At 30.9% G+C, this 18,703-nt stretch overlaps 3 protein-coding genes across 3 annotated transcripts in view; 2 read left to right on the top strand and 1 right to left on the bottom strand.

Annotated features, from left to right (window-relative positions):
- LOC111625744 overlaps positions 1-18,703 on the bottom strand; it is a 58,707-nt gene that overhangs the window by 579 nt on the left and 39,425 nt on the right. Inside the window, exons 3-12 of the mRNA XM_023368965.1 lie at positions 7,407-7,586; positions 6,249-6,417; positions 6,038-6,178; positions 4,740-4,804; positions 4,518-4,589; positions 4,327-4,442; positions 739-1,084; positions 492-674; positions 258-429; positions 49-195 (exon numbers count right to left, since the gene is read on the bottom strand). Coding sequence (XP_023224733.1) covers positions 49-195; positions 258-429; positions 492-674; positions 739-1,084; positions 4,327-4,442; positions 4,518-4,589; positions 4,740-4,804; positions 6,038-6,178; positions 6,249-6,417; positions 7,407-7,586 — 1,591 coding nt within the window. The remainder of the gene's footprint in view (positions 1-48; positions 196-257; positions 430-491; positions 675-738; positions 1,085-4,326; positions 4,443-4,517; positions 4,590-4,739; positions 4,805-6,037; positions 6,179-6,248; positions 6,418-7,406; positions 7,587-18,703) is intronic.
- LOC111625731 (cyclin-dependent kinase 2-associated protein 1-like) lies at positions 12,109-12,585 on the top strand. The gene has a single exon (XM_023368949.1). It carries the CDS (start codon positions 12,189-12,191, stop codon positions 12,537-12,539), a length of 351 nt encoding a protein of 116 aa, XP_023224717.1. The 5' UTR covers positions 12,109-12,188; the 3' UTR covers positions 12,540-12,585.
- Positions 12,587-13,820, top strand: LOC111625730 (protein ANTAGONIST OF LIKE HETEROCHROMATIN PROTEIN 1-like). Its single transcript, XM_023368948.1, has one exon. The coding sequence runs from the start codon at positions 12,669-12,671 to the stop codon at positions 13,410-13,412; it is 744 nt and encodes a 247-aa protein (XP_023224716.1). The 5' UTR covers positions 12,587-12,668; the 3' UTR covers positions 13,413-13,820.

The following is an 18,703-nucleotide window of genomic DNA, read 5'->3' as shown; positions in this document are numbered from 1 at the left end:
TTATAGGATAAAAAAATAAGGAAATAATTTTAAAAATATTCGATTTACCTCTTCAAAAGGTTTACAATCATCTAAGAGAATATTCGCTCGAAAATGCTTGTAGCTTACTTTCTCTTCATCTTCTAATCTGCCATTCAGATCATCCACAGATGCTTGACTGAGTAGAAGATAAGGACTAGCCGATTGAAATACTACCTGCAAGAATTTGCTGTGTAATTATAATTATCAATTGTTTATTCTGTTTATTATGTACATACGGGATAATTATCTTCGTTCAAATTTACTAAATTACTAAAAGTAGACGGCCTTGTTTCGAAGATTGGAAGAAACTGTATTAAGCGAATGTCGTCTCTATTTAGAAACTTTTGTAACCATTTTGCAGCTTCTTCGCCACAGTCTACACCCTTTATAGGTTTATATTCATAAATCCTAAATAAAAAATAATAATAATAATATATTTTCGTAGGAAATACTAGAAAAATGGGCCTTACTTGTATTCTTGGACGTCTGCATCAATAGGGATGTCAGTGATGATGTCCACTTTTAACGGATCTAATCCTTCGCTATCGATTATCAATTGATTATCTTCTATACGTGGATGCAGAAGCACTAAACGTGGTTCAGTCATCAAAGTTACGTTTCTGTTATCTGAAGTTCTCACTAACATCCACATTCTACGAAGAATAAGAGCTCAATTCTCATTTGAAAACAATTAATTAATAGAAATAAAATAAATACCTATCCTGAAAAGTTTCTTTTTTCAAGCCACTTGATGTACAAAATGCTTTTTCCACTTCATACCCTGCTAAAGACTTGACCGGGTAAAGGATAATCTTTGAAACTCGACCGATTTTCCTAAATCTCTTCCTCGAACACCTTAATCCAAGATAGATAAGTGTACTGAGTAACACAGCAGTACAAGTCGTGTACAAATAAAATTTTGGTATCTCCATTATTAAGTAGAACGAAGTGAATGCCGAGAATGAAGGGGTGGTTGCGTAAACAAAATTACGCAATTTGGTAAACGTCATAATATCAATCACGTGTTTTCGTCTTACGTAAAAATACGAGACGAAAAAAAAAATAATTAATATATAAAATTACAAGATGATATAATTTCTTTACGGAGATTTATAATTAAATTTTAAGCCGGTATAATTTAGTAAAATACATGTTTGCATATTTCTATTATATAGATGTATACAGTATTTAAAATTCCCATCACATAAGCTGTAGATGTAATGTGTAGAGACGGTAGCATAATATAATCTATAGCTAAAGGCTATATAATTTTAAATATTTATTTTCTGAATTTTTCAATAACTTGATCTCTGGAACATATTTTCGTTAACTTATCGTACACGTATGAGACTAAATATCATTGAAGTAACAATGAATTGTACTTTGTACGTGTACAAAGCGATATAACTATCAATTAGTGAAGTAAAAGATTGAATTTTAAATAAATTTAAATTGAATATTTTATAAATATGCTGCTAAAAATGATTTTTTTAAAAAAAATAACATTTTCTATATATATATATATACAGTATATATATATATCTAAATTAGCGAATGTGTTGATTTGATTATTCTAACTTACCGTTGTTTCGTTTATCACCGAGTGTCGAGGAGATGAAATTGGGATAAGGGTGGTGTCTGGGTTTCGTGGTATCGATATATTTTCTTCGGAGTCCAGAGAATAAGTATGTTTTGGAGCAGATCGATCAAAAAACAGAACGGATGCAGACGAACATTCAATTAAACATATAGCTTTACGACGCGTAATTACGGCACGTCTATAGATTGCAAACAACCAAAAACATTTTATTTATAACTATATTCTCTATAGGAATGTCATCTTTCACTGCCGCCATTTCATTTCTACATACAAAGGAACAATCTTTCTGTTTGTTGATTCCATAGAACTGTTGGATCAGTCCGTTCGACTGATACAACAGTTCCAGTTTCANGATGTTTATAATATATTCAGACATAAATTTTCCTATTATTATTATTATATCTAAACTGGAAAGATTTCCTGCTAGCAAAATTTACAAGAAATAATTTCCTGTTTTTAATAGTTTTTTTCCGTATAATTTTTATAATATAAGTTAATTTAGTTTCATATTAAAATATATTCGAGTTAAAATGTTCGTTAAATTGATTATAAATTTATAAATTCTGGTTAGAAAGTCCTTATATAAATTGCTAACAATGCTGTAAAATTTAATGCTTCACAGAATTTATCCGATAACACATTAATTATAAGAAAATAAAGAAGAATATAGCGAAAGAAAAGGCATTAAAACTATTAAAATGCAACATAGGACACGTTCTAGTTTTTTCGTTGCACTGACACGTTTACTGTTTCAACAATAAATCTTTCAATTTTTATCATTCTCTTGGATTTTCTTTTCGAATTTTTTTCTTTGCTATGTGTCAACAAATAAAAGGGAGAAAAATATTGTCGTTCTTTCCAAATGCATTTATACAATTGACAAGTTTTACATTTAATCAAAACGATGGAAGTTTTCACTGTAGTCAAATAAAGTCCGATTTCTTTACTTTTTAATGGCGTATATTCTACTGGAAGCTATAAAATTTGATCAAATAATATAATAAAAAGAAAAGCTGACAACGTTGTTGCTGGACTTTCCCACTGTTCTGTATATATATATATATTCATCCCTAATAATTGTATCATCGCCTTTATAAGTTTTCAGATTGGTTCGGAAGATATTAAGGGGTAGATTAAAGGACCATATCTCCCGAACTAAAAGTCCAATTTTCCTGAAAATTTCTAGAAATATTCCTCCCTAAAACACAAATGTTCGTGCAAAATTTCAGACGTTTTCAACAAAAGAGACAGGCGTTATTAAGCTTTAAAGCGGGTGAACAAAATCGAGCCTCCCCCACATACTAACATCCTTACATATAGAAAAATCCACAATATTTTTAGTTTCGTATTACTCGATATTTTGAGTCTAAAAATATAAAGATCTTGGGTACCGATTGCCATGCTTTTCCTCTGTTATATAACAGTAAGGAAAGTAATAGAAGAGAAATGCTTTATAATTATTTACCCTTCTAACATAGGTAAACAATTGTTTCAATATAAGTTTTAAAGTAACGAATTAAATTAGATTTTCTCGTTGTGGTGAGGAAATTCTAGAATATTTCTAATCTGACGATTTGAGAATTCTTTCCAGGAAGACAAACAGATAAAATAGCAGCTTGACAGATCTCTCTTAATCTTCTTTAGTCGAAAGCAATAATGACTTGGATCGTAGAAGAGAATTAGTATCACGAGTAACTTCTCTGCACGATGTATCGTGTCCGGAATATGGTCAAAAGATCCAATTATCGATTCTAAATCGAATTAGTGAAGCATAATTCTTAAAATGTCTTAAAGCATTGAGGTATTTATCATTTCAGCCGTGAATATTAACTCATTCCTTCGAATTATGAGCTGTCAGATGTGAAATTATTAATATTACTTTAAAATTGTGTAAATATTTATAATATTTTTTGGCTTAAACAGTTATAAAACTTTAGAATTGTTACCAGTAAAATAATTAAAATTATTTTATTTAAAAAAGTTTTATAATAAAAGAATATTTTAGCGATTATTTCATGAAACTAAACAGTAAGCTTGTGTTCTGCAGTGTTTTGTGGAGAAAATACCTTCATGCAGAAGTTATTCTTCAAGGAGAAACACGCGTTAACTCATATTTACTAGCAATAAGTGTCTTTTTATAGCCATTAATGTCGATTAAATCACTAAATAAAAAAAAAGGATGAGGTTTATTTGTATTATACGAGACAATTTCATAATTACATAACAATAGAAAAATGATAGATACGATTGTATTAATAATCGTGTTCTATTAAAAATAAGTTTGCTAATCTAGTCATTTTAGCTTATATAAAAATATTCACTGTGAAATTAAAGAGCTAAATTATCTTCTTTGATTTAATTAATATTAATATTAAAATTAACTATAAATTTAACATCAGATGGCGCCACAAACGGAGAATGATTTATTTTTTACTCACACGTAAAATTAATAAAATCAAAATATACAAAAATTAATTTAAATAATATAAAATTTATTAATTTAATAAAAGATAAATTTTAAAAAATTTATTTCATATATTTCATGTAATATATTTATTCTCTTAACCAATAAAAGGTGTTCTGGAAGCATATAAATTTTCTTACGTAAGTTTTTGTAATGTGAAATGTAAATCATAAAAGAAATGAAATTATTTATTAAAATTTTCTTTTTATTTATTAAAAAATACATTTTTTTTAGTTAAAACCATAAATTTCGTCTCCAACACAAATATTTCCTTCGGAAACCAGTCCATATTGCATTCCAAATAAAGGTTTTTCTCCAAATTTTTCTTTCTGTTTAGCATCTCTACTTATTCTAAAACTGTAAAAAAATTATTTAAATATTTACAATTATATAAAGTAAGTTTTTAAAAAAAATATTATAAAATTTTGTCACGTTTTTAAAGTTCGTAAAGGTTCACTTTTAAACACGGTTCCATCTTCGGGATTAATCTTCGTCACGGAACATCTAAATTCAAAATTCGTGTCATTTATTTAAAATAAATATTTAAGTAAATCAGTATAAAATAAATTATTTTATAAACTTTAATACTCCATAAATAATATTTAATAAAATTCAAAAATTTCTTGGTAAAACGAATCGATAAATGTAGTCTACCTTTCACAAGGAACTGTTCTGATCAATACAGCCTTCTTTCCTATTTTCAGATATTTCCATTTATCCTGAAAGTTATAAATATTATATTTTAAAAAATCTTATTAATTTGTTATAATTTAATTATTTAGTTATTTAAATCTCATATCTTTTACTCACTTATTAAGGGACCGTTTGTTAAGTACGTGCACGGTTTTTGAGTTGCATTTTACTCCCTCCTCCCTGTTTTGTGTATAATAATAAATTCTATTTTTGGCAAATCCCGTCCCCTTTAATCACGTGTATTATAGTCCTGACATTGAAAAAATGACTTAAAAAGTTCTGAAAATATTTTAAACTGATACTTCATTCACATGGCTAATAATCACGCTTATAAAAACAAATGTGTATGCCACTACTGTAATACAATTTAAAACGACTATGTAGACGATGCCTCGACCATCGTGTAGATCTACAATAATGTACTTTTCTCAATTTCTTTCCACCTTAAACTGTTTTTTAATTTAATTTTATTTATTTTGTTTTTGACTCTTTCGCCCCATGGCCATTAAAACCCTTGGTAGAGCCCTTAATGGGCATTTTTTCATGCCCATTAAGGGCTCTACCAGGTCCATTATGAGGACTGCTAAGCGGTGAGAGACGAGGCCCGATATATCCCGGACAGACTGCCCATATACTCGTACGAAACATATTCATAATGGAAAATAGTAATAACAATACATCTACAGTATTATATTATATTAAAATATCGCTTTAGTAATGATAATGATAATAATAATAATAATAAAATATTGCGCTTAAAATACACGATGTCCTGTACAAAACGGGGCAAATGGCAATCGTATCTGGAAGTATCTGGCAAACCGTATCGTTTCACAAATGCAATAAATTGAAGGCCGAAGGTGTGCTTACAATTTTAGTGTCTCATCACACACTTTATTTGAATTACCCAAATTGCAGGACCGTTTCTGGAGGGAGTATAAAAAGTGCCCCGCAGTTGGACAGCCGAAGACCATTACTATATGTAAAAATTTGACTAATAAGGGCGGCGATATTGTTTTTCCACGTGAGAGACCAACAACCAGGAATGGCTACTGTAATTTCTACGTGTTCTGGTTGATTACGTGTACTTTGGCTTAACGAGGTAGTGCCTCAAATTATAAGGAACCTCGAACGATCAAAACTCTACTGTATTTTACCTTTTTGATCTATGGATGTTCATGGCAGTAAATCACATAATATCAATATAAACATATTTCTAAAACTAAAAAAAAAAATAAATAAATAAAAAGAATATTAACTTCTTCAAAAGGATTGCATTCGTCTATGACAATATTCGGTCTGAAATTCCTGTATGATATATATTGGTCCAATTTGCTGTTTAATTCGTCCAATGATGCCTGACCAAGTATTAGATACGGGTTTCCTGCTTGATATATTAACTGAAAATATATTTTAAAAAATTATTAAAGTAATTGAGTTGATTTTTATTACGAATATATTTGTATTTACGGGATAATTATCTTCGTTTAAATCTATTAAATTTTGAAATTCGGATGGCCTTGTTTTGAAATATGGCAAATATTGTATCAGTCGAATATCGGATTTTTTCAAAAATTTATGAAACCATTCTGCAGCTTCATCACCGCAGTCTACTCCTTCTATTGTTTTCTTATACATCCTGTAAAATAATTACTTCATTATTACATTACTAAACAGTAAAGTGTGCAGTGCTTTAAGCCTTTATTTTTTAACATTTATTAGAAAAATATAGACATGTTTAATACTTATTGTATTCATTAAGATATATATATTATTAATTAAATCGTCTGAGCTGCACTAACAAGTAAGTGCAATCAACTCTCCAAAGAAATGCCAATGTTTGTTAGTGATTTCTCTTTAAAACAAAGCTCACGAAGGGGCCTGAGCGATTATGCAATCAAACTAGAATAATTCGATAGTTCATGGGTTAATATTGATATATGCTCTTTTTAGATGCGAAGCTCCATGAGGAGGATCAAAGATAGGCTTTATTTTGAGTAACTGGCAGAGGCGCTTGTATAACTATTCTCTTTCGCACTAGCTCTGTCCCAATTTTAAAAATAATTTAGTGTTAATCTTCGAAGAGATAAGTTAGTTTTAATCGGGAAAAAAAATACGTTCACATAATCTAATTACAGCAAATGAACACGTTAAACATTATTTTCTATTCTCTACAAAAGCAATTCAAAAGATTAAGATACAGTACGTCTTCTAACAAGGTTTTTGGAACTTAATTTAATTTAGGACATTACATGTTAACCATTTTTATAAGATTTTCATACTCTTAAATCAAATATAAAAAATTACTTTTATAATTTTCACATTGAAAGTCACACTGAACTTTGATTTACTTTCTTATGGAAATTCCATCTAAAAGAATGTCTTATCAATGACCTTTGCTCTATTGAATTACCCTAGTTTTTGTCATGATCCCTAAGATAAGTTCGTAAATTTCCTTGTTAGTTATTTACAGATAAGGAATTTCTTAATAATTGATAAAAATTTTATCCTTGAGAACTTCAAATTTGTAAAAATTGACTAAAATCATTAATAATCAGTAAGCATTCTATTATAAAAATATAATAGTTAACCTTCAATTGATTTTTTAAAATTCAAAATATAACATACTTGCATGGAATAATTCTGGAATCTGAAGTTATTTTTGAAATAATGCCAATTCTTAACTGTTTCATGCCTGTTGCTTCAATAACCAGTTGATCGCCTTCTATTCTGGTTTGTATGGATACAAGACGAGGTTCATCGATTGGATTTAAGAAATTTCCACATGATTTAACCAGCATCCACATTCTAATTAGTAAATATATTTGAATATAAGTAACATGTTATCATTAACAATATTATTATTTGATTCATAAAGCTTAGAAAAAAAATTCAGATTACAAGGGGACCGTCCATTAATTAGTGTACAGCTTAAGAGAGAGGAAATTGTACATGATAGAGAGGGAGAGGAGTCGTAGTTTTGTCTACGTTTCTTAATATCTACTTATTAATAAAATATCAGTTATAAAATATTTGCAGAATTTTTAACGTAATTTCTTAAATGTCAAGAGGGTTCACTACACGTAATTAAAGGGAATTTGCTAAAAGTATGTTATTGTACTGCACATAACATGGAGGAAGTGTGACTTAAAACTGTTTACGTAATTAATGAACTGCCTAAAGTATGAAAAAGATAGAAACTTTATATTACCGAGAAAAAATACTTGAAAATTGGAAAGAATATTGTAAATAGGAAGGAAATCCAACTGTGTTTATTGAGACATTATAAATCTAATTTACAGTATAACAATGATTATTTTTAGATTGTTTTATCTATTCTTAGAAATCAAGTGAAAGCAACGTTCAAATTGAAAATATCTTGTAATAAACAAACATTTTATATTTACATTCGTATTTATTTATCATTTTATAATCTTAAATGGAAAAGAGAAAAGATTATGATTATTTATGACCTAACAACCGTAAACAAAAGCAAGGACAAGTGAAATGTCGTTAGTCTATTTTGTTAAAATCATACTTCACTAATCTATAATTTGCTACAATTAAAATAAAAATATCAATCCGTAAAGATATAAGTGTGATGAATGAAACAATCTAGTTTTAAATGAGCACGAAAAAAATTCATTAATATATTAAAAGATTTTATAGAGTTGAAGAATAACGTAAAGTGATTAATATTTTATATTAATATTTAGAAGTAAATCTAAAGATTTTTGAAACAGCATCTACTAAAAAATGAAAAACGTTTTGACAGCAAAGGATAACTCACTAGAACTTATAAATCCGAAAATGAAACACAGAATCTGATTTTGGTTTTAGAAAATAAAAAGAATAGTAGCAGCAATACAAATATAATGGAAGATAATTACTTCCATATCATTTAAAAATGTTAAATAATAATAATAAAACAATACTTGATGCAATGCTACCAGGAACATTGCATCGAGAATTTTTGTTATTTTTCCTGAATCTCTGTTGCTATTTTCCTCTTGGCTTTTGTCCCATTAATTTTTCCCAAAAACTAATGTAATATTATGAATTCAAAACTATGTTTACTTTCTAATAGTAGCGATCTATCTAAATTATTTTAACATTTCATTAAATTTAAAAATTCAAATCCTGATCAAAATTTCACGAAACAATANTGTAATAAACAAACATTTTATATTTACATTCGTATTTATTTATCATTTTATAATCTTAAATGGAAAAGAGAAAAGATTATGATTATTTATGACCTAACAACCGTAAACAAAAGCAAGGACAAGTGAAATGTCGTTAGTCTATTTTGTTAAAATCATACTTCACTAATCTATAATTTGCTACAATTAAAATAAAAATATCAATCCGTAAAGATATAAGTGTGATGAATGAAACAATCTAGTTTTAAATGAGCACGAAAAAAATTCATTAATATATTAAAAGATTTTATAGAGTTGAAGAATAACGTAAAGTGATTAATATTTTATATTAATATTAAAAATTATATAATGAAATTAGTTTATCTTTATGTATATATGTAAAAAGAAAAATAACTGTATATTGTAGAAATCCGCTTTATGTTTGGCTCGTGTGTGTTTTGAACAACAATAAGAAGATAGAAGGTAGAGAACGTCATATGTAAAGACCACTATAATTTCATAATCATTTCATTTGTAAATGTTTAAATTTTTCTATATTTTTAACAATTAATATTTATTCTTACGCAATTTTATATTAATATTTAGAAGTAAATCTAAAGATTTTTGAAACAGCATCTACTAAAAAATGAAAAACGTTTTGACAGCAAAGGATAACTCACTAGAACTTATAAATCCGAAAATGAAACACAGAATCTGATTTTGGTTTTAGAAAATAAAAAGAATAGTAGCAGCAATACAAATATAATGGAAGATAATTACTTACATATCATTTAAAAATGTTAAATAATAATAATAAAACAATACTTGATGCAATGCTACCAGGAACATTGCATCGAGAATTTTTGTTATTTTTCCTGAATCTCTGTTGCTATTTTCCTCTTGGCTTTTGTCCCATTAATTTTTCCCAAAAACTAATGTAATATTATGAATTCAAAACTATGTTTACTTTCTAATAGTATCGATCTATCTAAATTATTTTAACATTTCATTAAATTTAAAAATTCAAATCCTGATCCTTATCGTTGAAAGAAGGCCAACGTTAAATTAAATAAATTTAAAATATTATTACTGTAATTGCAAAAAATTCTATAGTTCGTAATTTTTGTTATTATTGAAAATTAAAAGCAATTAAAACTGAAGGGTAAAAATTAGTTCAAGGTATAAATAAATAAATTATTATTACATTTGAATGGTGAAAGATTTGAGTGAAAGTCTAATGTGAACGTATTATTTAATGATATTCTTTTCCGATAATTAAATTTTAGCTGTTAATTCATGTAATAAAATATAATATAATAGAGAAAAATGATTGCATGTAATTTTATAGTTTATAGTCTATAAATAATAAGAAAATAGATACTATATATTCATATTATTTAATGTTAATTTTATACAAAAATAAGTTTCATTTTACGCGTTTTTTTATACAAAATGAAATAAATTAATATATTTAGAAGCTGTGGCTTATATGATTAATTGATTGTGTGTATAATAAAGAATATTTCTTCAAATTTCTTCTTATAAATTAATATTTTCTGTAAGTAATAAAATAGAAAGATCAATGACATTATCCTTTATAGAAAAAATGATTCATAAACATATTTGTTGTTGTTACTTTCTGTTAAATAAAGAAATAATGTGAAAGAAATTTGTACATTATTCTGTTATCAGATAACATTACAGAAGTTTTACTGAAATAGACTTGAAAGAAAATTCATTTGAAATTTAAAGGCGATATAAGAAATAGAGGAAGATTAATAACCGAAAGACAAATGCGATCAATCATTTTAGAAAAAATGACAAAAGGACATTATTGAAAAGCTGGCAACGACGTTGCAGGACTTTCCCGGCATCCATTTTTTGTTTTCATCCCTAAGAATTTCTCCCATTCAAATTTACATAAAATTACTAATACGAATGATTACTCGTATTAATGAAGATCATTTAACTACTATAAAAATATTACTCTCTCTTCTCTTCGACATATAAAGATCTTTGAATCCAATTTAGATGGAAATTATGATTAACAACACATTTATCTCAAATAATTTCATAAAAAAATAATTTTTTATATATTTATCCCGAACCCAGACTCGAACCTAATTAATTAAAGCTATTTTATTAATATATATTTTAGGCTCAAAGACCGAAAACGCTCATTGAGCGAAAAAAATTGATCACAACGCTATGTGATAAAATATCTGCCCAAAAATAAGTAACTCCTGGCCGTATAAAGTCATTGCAAAGTCATATAATATTTTAAATATTAGCTAATTAAATAGAATATCAATATAATTTTTACTTAACCCTTCTATTAACAAAATACTAATGACTGAATGTTTAGCTGTTCCTTTCCCTAAACACTGGTAGTTCTGTCGCGTGTTCGCGCCCATTCAGAACGGACTGACCACGTGGAGTTTTCTCCACATCTTTAACGCCTAAATAGGGGGCGGTTATCTTTAAAAAGACCTCCCGAAAAACAAACCCCCCTAGACAGATCTCCCAAGTGTTGTGCTGCCGTAATTAACAAAACCAACAAATAATGTTTACCCGTCTCCTGTATCAGTTTTGAATTAATGACAGAGGAAGCTGGAAATGTTTCCCCAACCTCGGAGCAAATTTAGAGACCCGTACGAGTTCTATCCCTATAAATTAATGTTATTTTTATTAACAAAAATAAAAAAGATCCCGCTAAAGGATAAAAGGATCCTCTCTACCTCCGAGCCCATTACTGTCCTCATTAATAATTTTTGAAAGTTTAAATATTCTTTTTCTCAGTTTTTTATGATATTTATATGGTAGAGACTCTTACATAAGAGTAGGTAGGAGTTCTTACTCTTATAAACTTGTATTTTATTCTTAAATTTTTAAGAAATTTTGAAATTTAATTAAAGAAAATTGAGAATAAAATAAAGGTTCTAAAATATTGTAAAATATTATTTGATCTTTCATAGGTCTTCTAATTACACATTCACCCTTTAATAAAATAATTAAGCCTTTTCAAACATACAGTTAACGTTTAACAAATAAAATTAACAATAGAATATACGACTTACCAATAAAATTATAAAATCTTTATACAGTTAAATTTCCTTATAAAGCTTCTAGTCCTTTAACTCTATATATTTTTCTTCCAATAACGTAGCTACCAATCTTGGTTATTGATCACTTGAGTAGAAGACGCGTCTTCAACGGTGAGGAGGGAAATTGTTTATTTGGAATCATGGAGTTAATTAATTAAAAAATCATGGACGATGATTGCCATTCTCCCAATCAGGCCACACTGGCGTTCAGTAATCCCGGAACTCCTCGAAACGACCGGCTGAATGACGACATCAGCGGAATGGTTTCCTCTTCCACCTTTGCAGCCGTGGGCCAAACCACCCAGGCAGCAGCAGCAGCCTATGGTACCATAAGACAGCAGCCACAGTCCAAGTACGCGCAGCTCCTGGGAGTCATCGAGGAACTGGGCAAGGACATTCGCCCGACCTATGCAGGAAGCAAGAGTTCTGCAGAGAGGCTGAAGCGGGGCATCGTGCATGCCAGGATTCTGGTCAGGGAGTGTCTGATGGAGACGGAAAGAAATGCCAGAACCTAATTTAATACTTGACACAGAAGAGAATCACGAATAAAATTCTTTTTTTTTTTTTTACAGTGAAAACAAAATGGCGGACTCCATGTTTGTGTTGTTCGTTTATAGATTTTGCCGTTTATACGAGATTTTATAATGGATGTAGACGTGTTAGGTACCGTAATTGCTACGTTAATAAAGACCGAAACGATTTTCAATCAGTGTTTTATTGAAGATAACGACGAAGAGGAGGAATTCGTCTTTTACAGCGCGGATGAATTATTAAAGGCAGCATGTGTTAAAAGTGATGCGGATAAAAACATTGAAAAGGTATATGAATCAAGCGATAAAAAGTTAAAGAGCGCGATTAAGCGGAGGAGAATATCAAAGAACGGAAACAAAGCCGATAAAGCATCTCAACCTTTGATACCTTTAGAACTGTTGAGTGATTTTAAAGCTCAGTTCAAAATGACAACTACAACATTCGAAAAATTAATTCAGGCCCTTCGCTATAATCACGAAATGGAGAGAAAATCAGGAAGACCCGCCGTTCCATTCACCAAACAATTGCTTATTGTGGTGTGGATGCTGGTTAATCAAGAACCGTTTAGAATTATATCAGAAAGGTTTGTGGTACCAAAATCAACTATCGAAAGCTGTTTCAAGAGAATTATATTTTTGATGCATCAAGTTAGTCCGGATATCATAAAATGGCCAAGAGATAAAGAAGCCACCGACGAAATGTTAGCATTTAAAGAAATATCTGGACTTCCAAAGGTATTAGGTGCCATTGATAACATTCACATAAATATAAAATCGTCACGTGCCTTACCAGAAGTTTACAATAATAGAAAGGACTTACAACTGTGGTACTTCAAGCAACTTGCAATCACAAAATGATGTTTACTAGTTGCAGTACTAAATCACCTGGATCATTAACGGCCGAACAAGCATTTGAAGGTTCTGAATTATCTAAACAAGCTAAAGACGATCAAAGCATGTTTCCTGAAGGAGCTTACCTAGTCGGACCGTGTAGCTATCCACTTCACACATGGCTAATTACACCGTATCAAGGAGAACAACTGACCGCAGAACATGAACATTTAAATAATGCATTGACCGAAGCACACAGACCTATCAGCAAGGCATTGAAATTGTTAATGACGCGATTTCAACGTTTAAAAATGTTAGACATGAACAGGTTGGATTTAATTCCATCCTGCTTAAAAACTACTTGTGTTATCCATAATGTGTGTATCATGAATGATGACTTAATGGACGTAACCGACGTAGACAACGAGTATAATAGCTTCGAATGTGCATTACTTACTGACATTCAAGGAATCGAAAAAAGAAACCTTATCATGCAACAATCACGAAAGACACTTGAAAAACTTCTTTATTCTTTGAATAATTCCAAAATGTACACTTCTTGTTTTTAGACCCCTCTTCAGTTGAAGTAAACCATTTCCATAAACCATAAAACCAACCACAATGCTACCATATGTTCATAGAATAAGAGACCCCTTTATTTACAATTAATAATTTAAAATGTTTGGGCTGCAATTTTCAAAAATTTCATATGATAAGGCAGGAATCCCGACTAACTATATACGTATATATAATATATTATAGTATATATTTCAATTCACAAGTTTTCTCCAGAAGGGAGTTAGATAACAATAGAGTCATATCGACCATCTAACAGGAAAAGTGTGATGTACAGTACAGTACAGAGGCAAGATACTAAACTCGAGAGAATTACGAAGAAAAATTACAGCCCGGCATTGTGGTGATATATTGATAACAATAAGTAATTGCTCGTCTGTTAATAATTTTCTTCTTTGAAATACAATACAAATTTACTAAAATTTAAATAAATTACAATATTATAGTAGAATCTATCCAAAATGGAACCCGAATAAAACAGAAAAAATATTCAGTGCCGTCCTATTCCGGTTTACATAGGTTTTATATTTGTAAAAATATAAATACTGTAATACAATTGCATAATTTTGCTACAATAACAGCTCTATTAATTTTTCTCCCATTTTAAATTTGAAGAAAAATTTGAATTTTTAAATTTTATCTAAACTCATTTCACACCCTTATAATTACATTATTTTGCTATTACATAATTTTTATATTTGTAATTTATATCACTAATATGTTCTGATACTCGTGATTGTGGTAAGATAAGTCCTGATTAATAGCCAAGATTGGTGGCTACTGTATATCACTGGAAGAAAAAACAGTAAAACTTATTTAAAATGAAAAAAAATTGATATCATACGATTCCAGTTTACATAGATTTTAATGTGTTTTTATGTTTTAATACCCTTTAATTCGTAAAAATGTTAAAACACTTAGAAACAGGCAATGGATTTCTCAAGATTTCTCAAGTCATTTATAATTATGAAGTTCATGGTTATTTCATTAAACATTTCCATTTTATATAATAATAATTAGGCAGAGGTTTACGTTCGAAAAATAGGCCACAGTCTCCCTTGGTTACCGGTGGCGAAAGCAACGCCGGCCCAAGCATGGCTACTGCAATGCCCTCAACAGATGTGAGGAATCAACCTAGCCTTGGTGTTTCTGTGGCAATGCATCCACAGACCACAAAGGCTGGAAAACCACGCCAACGGATGAAATGGACAACAGAAATGAACGAGTTTATCATCCGCACTTACTACACCATCACAAGACTCGAAACAAACATGACAGCATACAGACAACAACTACACCATAGATTCACACAACAATATCCTCACCTCACTGTCACCGAACAAAGGGTTGTTGATCAAAAAAGAACAATTATACACAACAACCTTATCCCACAAACAACACTTGAACTTATCAAACAACAGGTTGCTGATCAAATACATCAACAGACAGAAACATTTAACATTAATGAAGATCACGTAACCTGTCAGGATAATCCAGCAACAAGCACTGATTACAGCACACACACAACAAGTACCACTAATGATACTGCAGGCACTTCCCCATCCATCACTGATAACATAGACATAGAATTAGTTAATACACTCTCACTTATATTTCAGGAAACACTCACTAAATATACAGGTACAGATCCCACACAAAGACCACGAATACCGAAAATCAACACGTCAAAGGTAGTAGGAAAAACACTAAATTATGTAAACACTCACTTACTACCAAACTACATTCATTCAATTTCTACACTCTCAGACATTCATACATTAGTTTATGCTGGGGCAGTCACAGTAGTGACACACCATGGACTGAAAATACACTCACAGACAGACACACACAAAACACAATTCTATCACAAGCCTGCCTGGCAGAGAAGAATAGAAACACAAATAAATGACATTAGACAGCAATTAGGCAGGCTGACACAATACACTAAAAACAACATAACACCCAAATTAAAGAAACAACTCAAAAACATTTTCAAGAAAATTAAAACACACACAAAACATGAACATCACAACACACACATTACAGAATACATCGATACACTAAAACAAAAACTCGCAGCCAAAGCACGTAGACTCAAACGATACAAAACATGTACACTACGAAAACAACAAAATAAATTATTCACAAACAATGAAAAACTTTTCTACAGACAAATCAGTACCAAAACAAACACTGATACACAGCACAGTGGCACACCAACAGAAGAAGAACTCACAACTTATTGGTCTTCTCTTTGGTCCAATGCTGTTACACACAATGCTGATGCAGGCTGGATCGAGGAGGAGAACAGAAACTTGCACAACATACCAACTATGCCCTGTGCTGAAATAAACATACACGACATTCGCTACGCTGTTAACAGAACACACAACTGGAAGACACCTGGTGTAGACAACATTCACAATTTCTGGTACAAAAAGTTTACATCACTGCACCAGGAACTAGCTAAACATCTAACACACATCATCATCAATCCACAAGACATGCCAAAATTTCTTACTCAGGGCATCACCTACATGAAACCTAAAAACAACAAAACCACAGACCCCACACAATACAGACCAATTACATGTCTTCCAACACTCTACAAATTATTGACATCCTGTATCACAAACAAAATATACAAACATGTTGAAGAACACGACATTCTTACAGAACAACAAAAAGGTTGCCGTAGAAATCACAGGGGATGCAAAGAACAGTTACTCATAGATTCAGTCATTCTACGGCAAGCACACAAACAACACAGAAACATACACATGGCATATATAGACTACAGAAAAGCATTCGACAGTGTTCCACACAGTTGGCTGCTACATATTCTACACATGTACAAAATACATCCATCACTCATTGCATTCTTCGAAAACACTATGCAGCACTGGAGAACAACACTACATCTCAGGGTTAGTAACACTTCCATACAAACAAACGAAATATTCATTAGGCGAGGAATTTTTCAAGGAGATTCCTTGAGTCCTCTCTGGTTCTGCCTAGCCCTGAATCCATTATCCAACATGTTAAACAACACGCAATACGGCTACAATATCAGACACGAAAAAACAACACAGTTTACACTCTCACATCTCATGTACATGGACGACATAAAACTTTATGCATCCACACAAAAACAACTTCATCAACTCCTACAAATCACACATTCATACACTAAGGACATACAAATGGAGTTTGGCTTAGACAAATGCAAAAAACTTCACATAGAAAAAGGAATCCTGAAGAAAGAAGATTTTGCACTTGGAAATGGAGACGTTATTGAATCCATGGAAGAGGGCGAGTTCTACAAGTACTTAGGATTCCAACAGGCCAAACTAACAGAACATACACAAATAAAGCAACGATTAATTAAAGAATACCAAAGTAGGTTAAACGCTATACTTAGAACACAGTTAAATGCAAAACACACAGTTAAAGCAATAAACACATATGTCATCCCAGTACTCACATACTCTTTTGGAGTTATACATTGGACTCACACAGATCTCGAGCAACTCCAAAGGAAAACAAGAACAACACTTACTAAGCATAAACAACATCATCCTAAATCCGCCACAGAAAGATTAACCCTTCCACGTAAAGAAGGCGGACGTGGCCTGATTGACATAGTTAACCTTCACTACAAACAAATACAGTCACTGCGAGAGTTTTTCTACAAGAAACAAGAAACATCACAGTTACATAAAGCAGTAACTCTAGCAGACTCAAATAACACACCATTAAACTTACACTCACATCATACAGACATGACACAACACATAAAAAGCATAGACACCATCAAGCAATCGTGGGCTCGAAAGGCACTCCATGGCAGGCATCCTTATGACCTGGCCCAGGATTTTGTTGACAAAACTGCGTCAAACAGCTGGTTAGATCGGGGATGCCTCTTTGGGGAGACGGAAGGATTCATGATTGCCATACAGGATCAGGTCATAAATACTAAAAACTACAGAAAACACATACTCAAAGATACAACACTCACAAATGACACATGCAGAAAATGTCACATCATGCCAGAAACTATACAACACATCACTTCTGGTTGCAAGCTCTTGGCACAGACAGATTACTTACATAGACACAATCAAGTAGCAAATATAATACACCAAGAGCTTGCAAAGAAACACAAATTGGCAGACATCCACGAACCATACTACAAGTATATTCCACAGACAGTATTGGAAAACAACACGCACAAAATGTACTACGACAGAGCCATAATCACAGATAAAACAATTTACCACAACAGACCAGACATCACACTCATTGACAAACACAATAAAATCACATACATTATAGACATAGCCATTCCAAACACTCACAATGTACAAAACACATGCACTGAAAAAATTAGCAAGTACACAGAACTCGCCCAGGAAATAAGGCATCTGTGGAGGATGGATAGGGTGCTTATTGTACCTGTTGTTCTCTCCTGTACAGGTGTGATACCACACACACTACACAAAAGCCTGGGAACATTACAATTGAGTAGAAATACTTACATCACACTACAGAAGGCCACTATATTGAATACATGCCACATTGTTAGGAAATTCCTGAATACAGACACACACACACTGACACACTTATTTAATTTTAGTTTTGTTTTTGTTGCTATGCCTTGACTCTGGTCCGGCATAGTCACAGCCACCGGTGTGAACCGAGTATAACTCACAAAACCCAACATAATAATAATAATAGATTAT

The sequence above is a fragment of the Centruroides sculpturatus genome, unplaced genomic scaffold (assembly GCF_000671375.1).
Source record: "Centruroides sculpturatus isolate CEXI.00-Female unplaced genomic scaffold, Cexi_2.0 scaffold502, whole genome shotgun sequence".
Lineage (NCBI taxonomy): Eukaryota > Metazoa > Arthropoda > Arachnida > Scorpiones > Buthidae > Centruroides > Centruroides sculpturatus.
This window is presented reverse-complemented; position numbering and strand designations above follow the sequence as displayed.

What these genes read in the sequence shown, in the direction of transcription:
- LOC111625731 (XM_023368949.1), top strand. Translation starts at nt 12,189, where the DNA reads ATGGACGATGATTGCCATTCTCCCAATCAGGCCACACTGGCGTTCAGT.
- LOC111625730 (XM_023368948.1), top strand. Translation starts at nt 12,669, where the DNA reads ATGGATGTAGACGTGTTAGGTACCGTAATTGCTACGTTAATAAAGACC.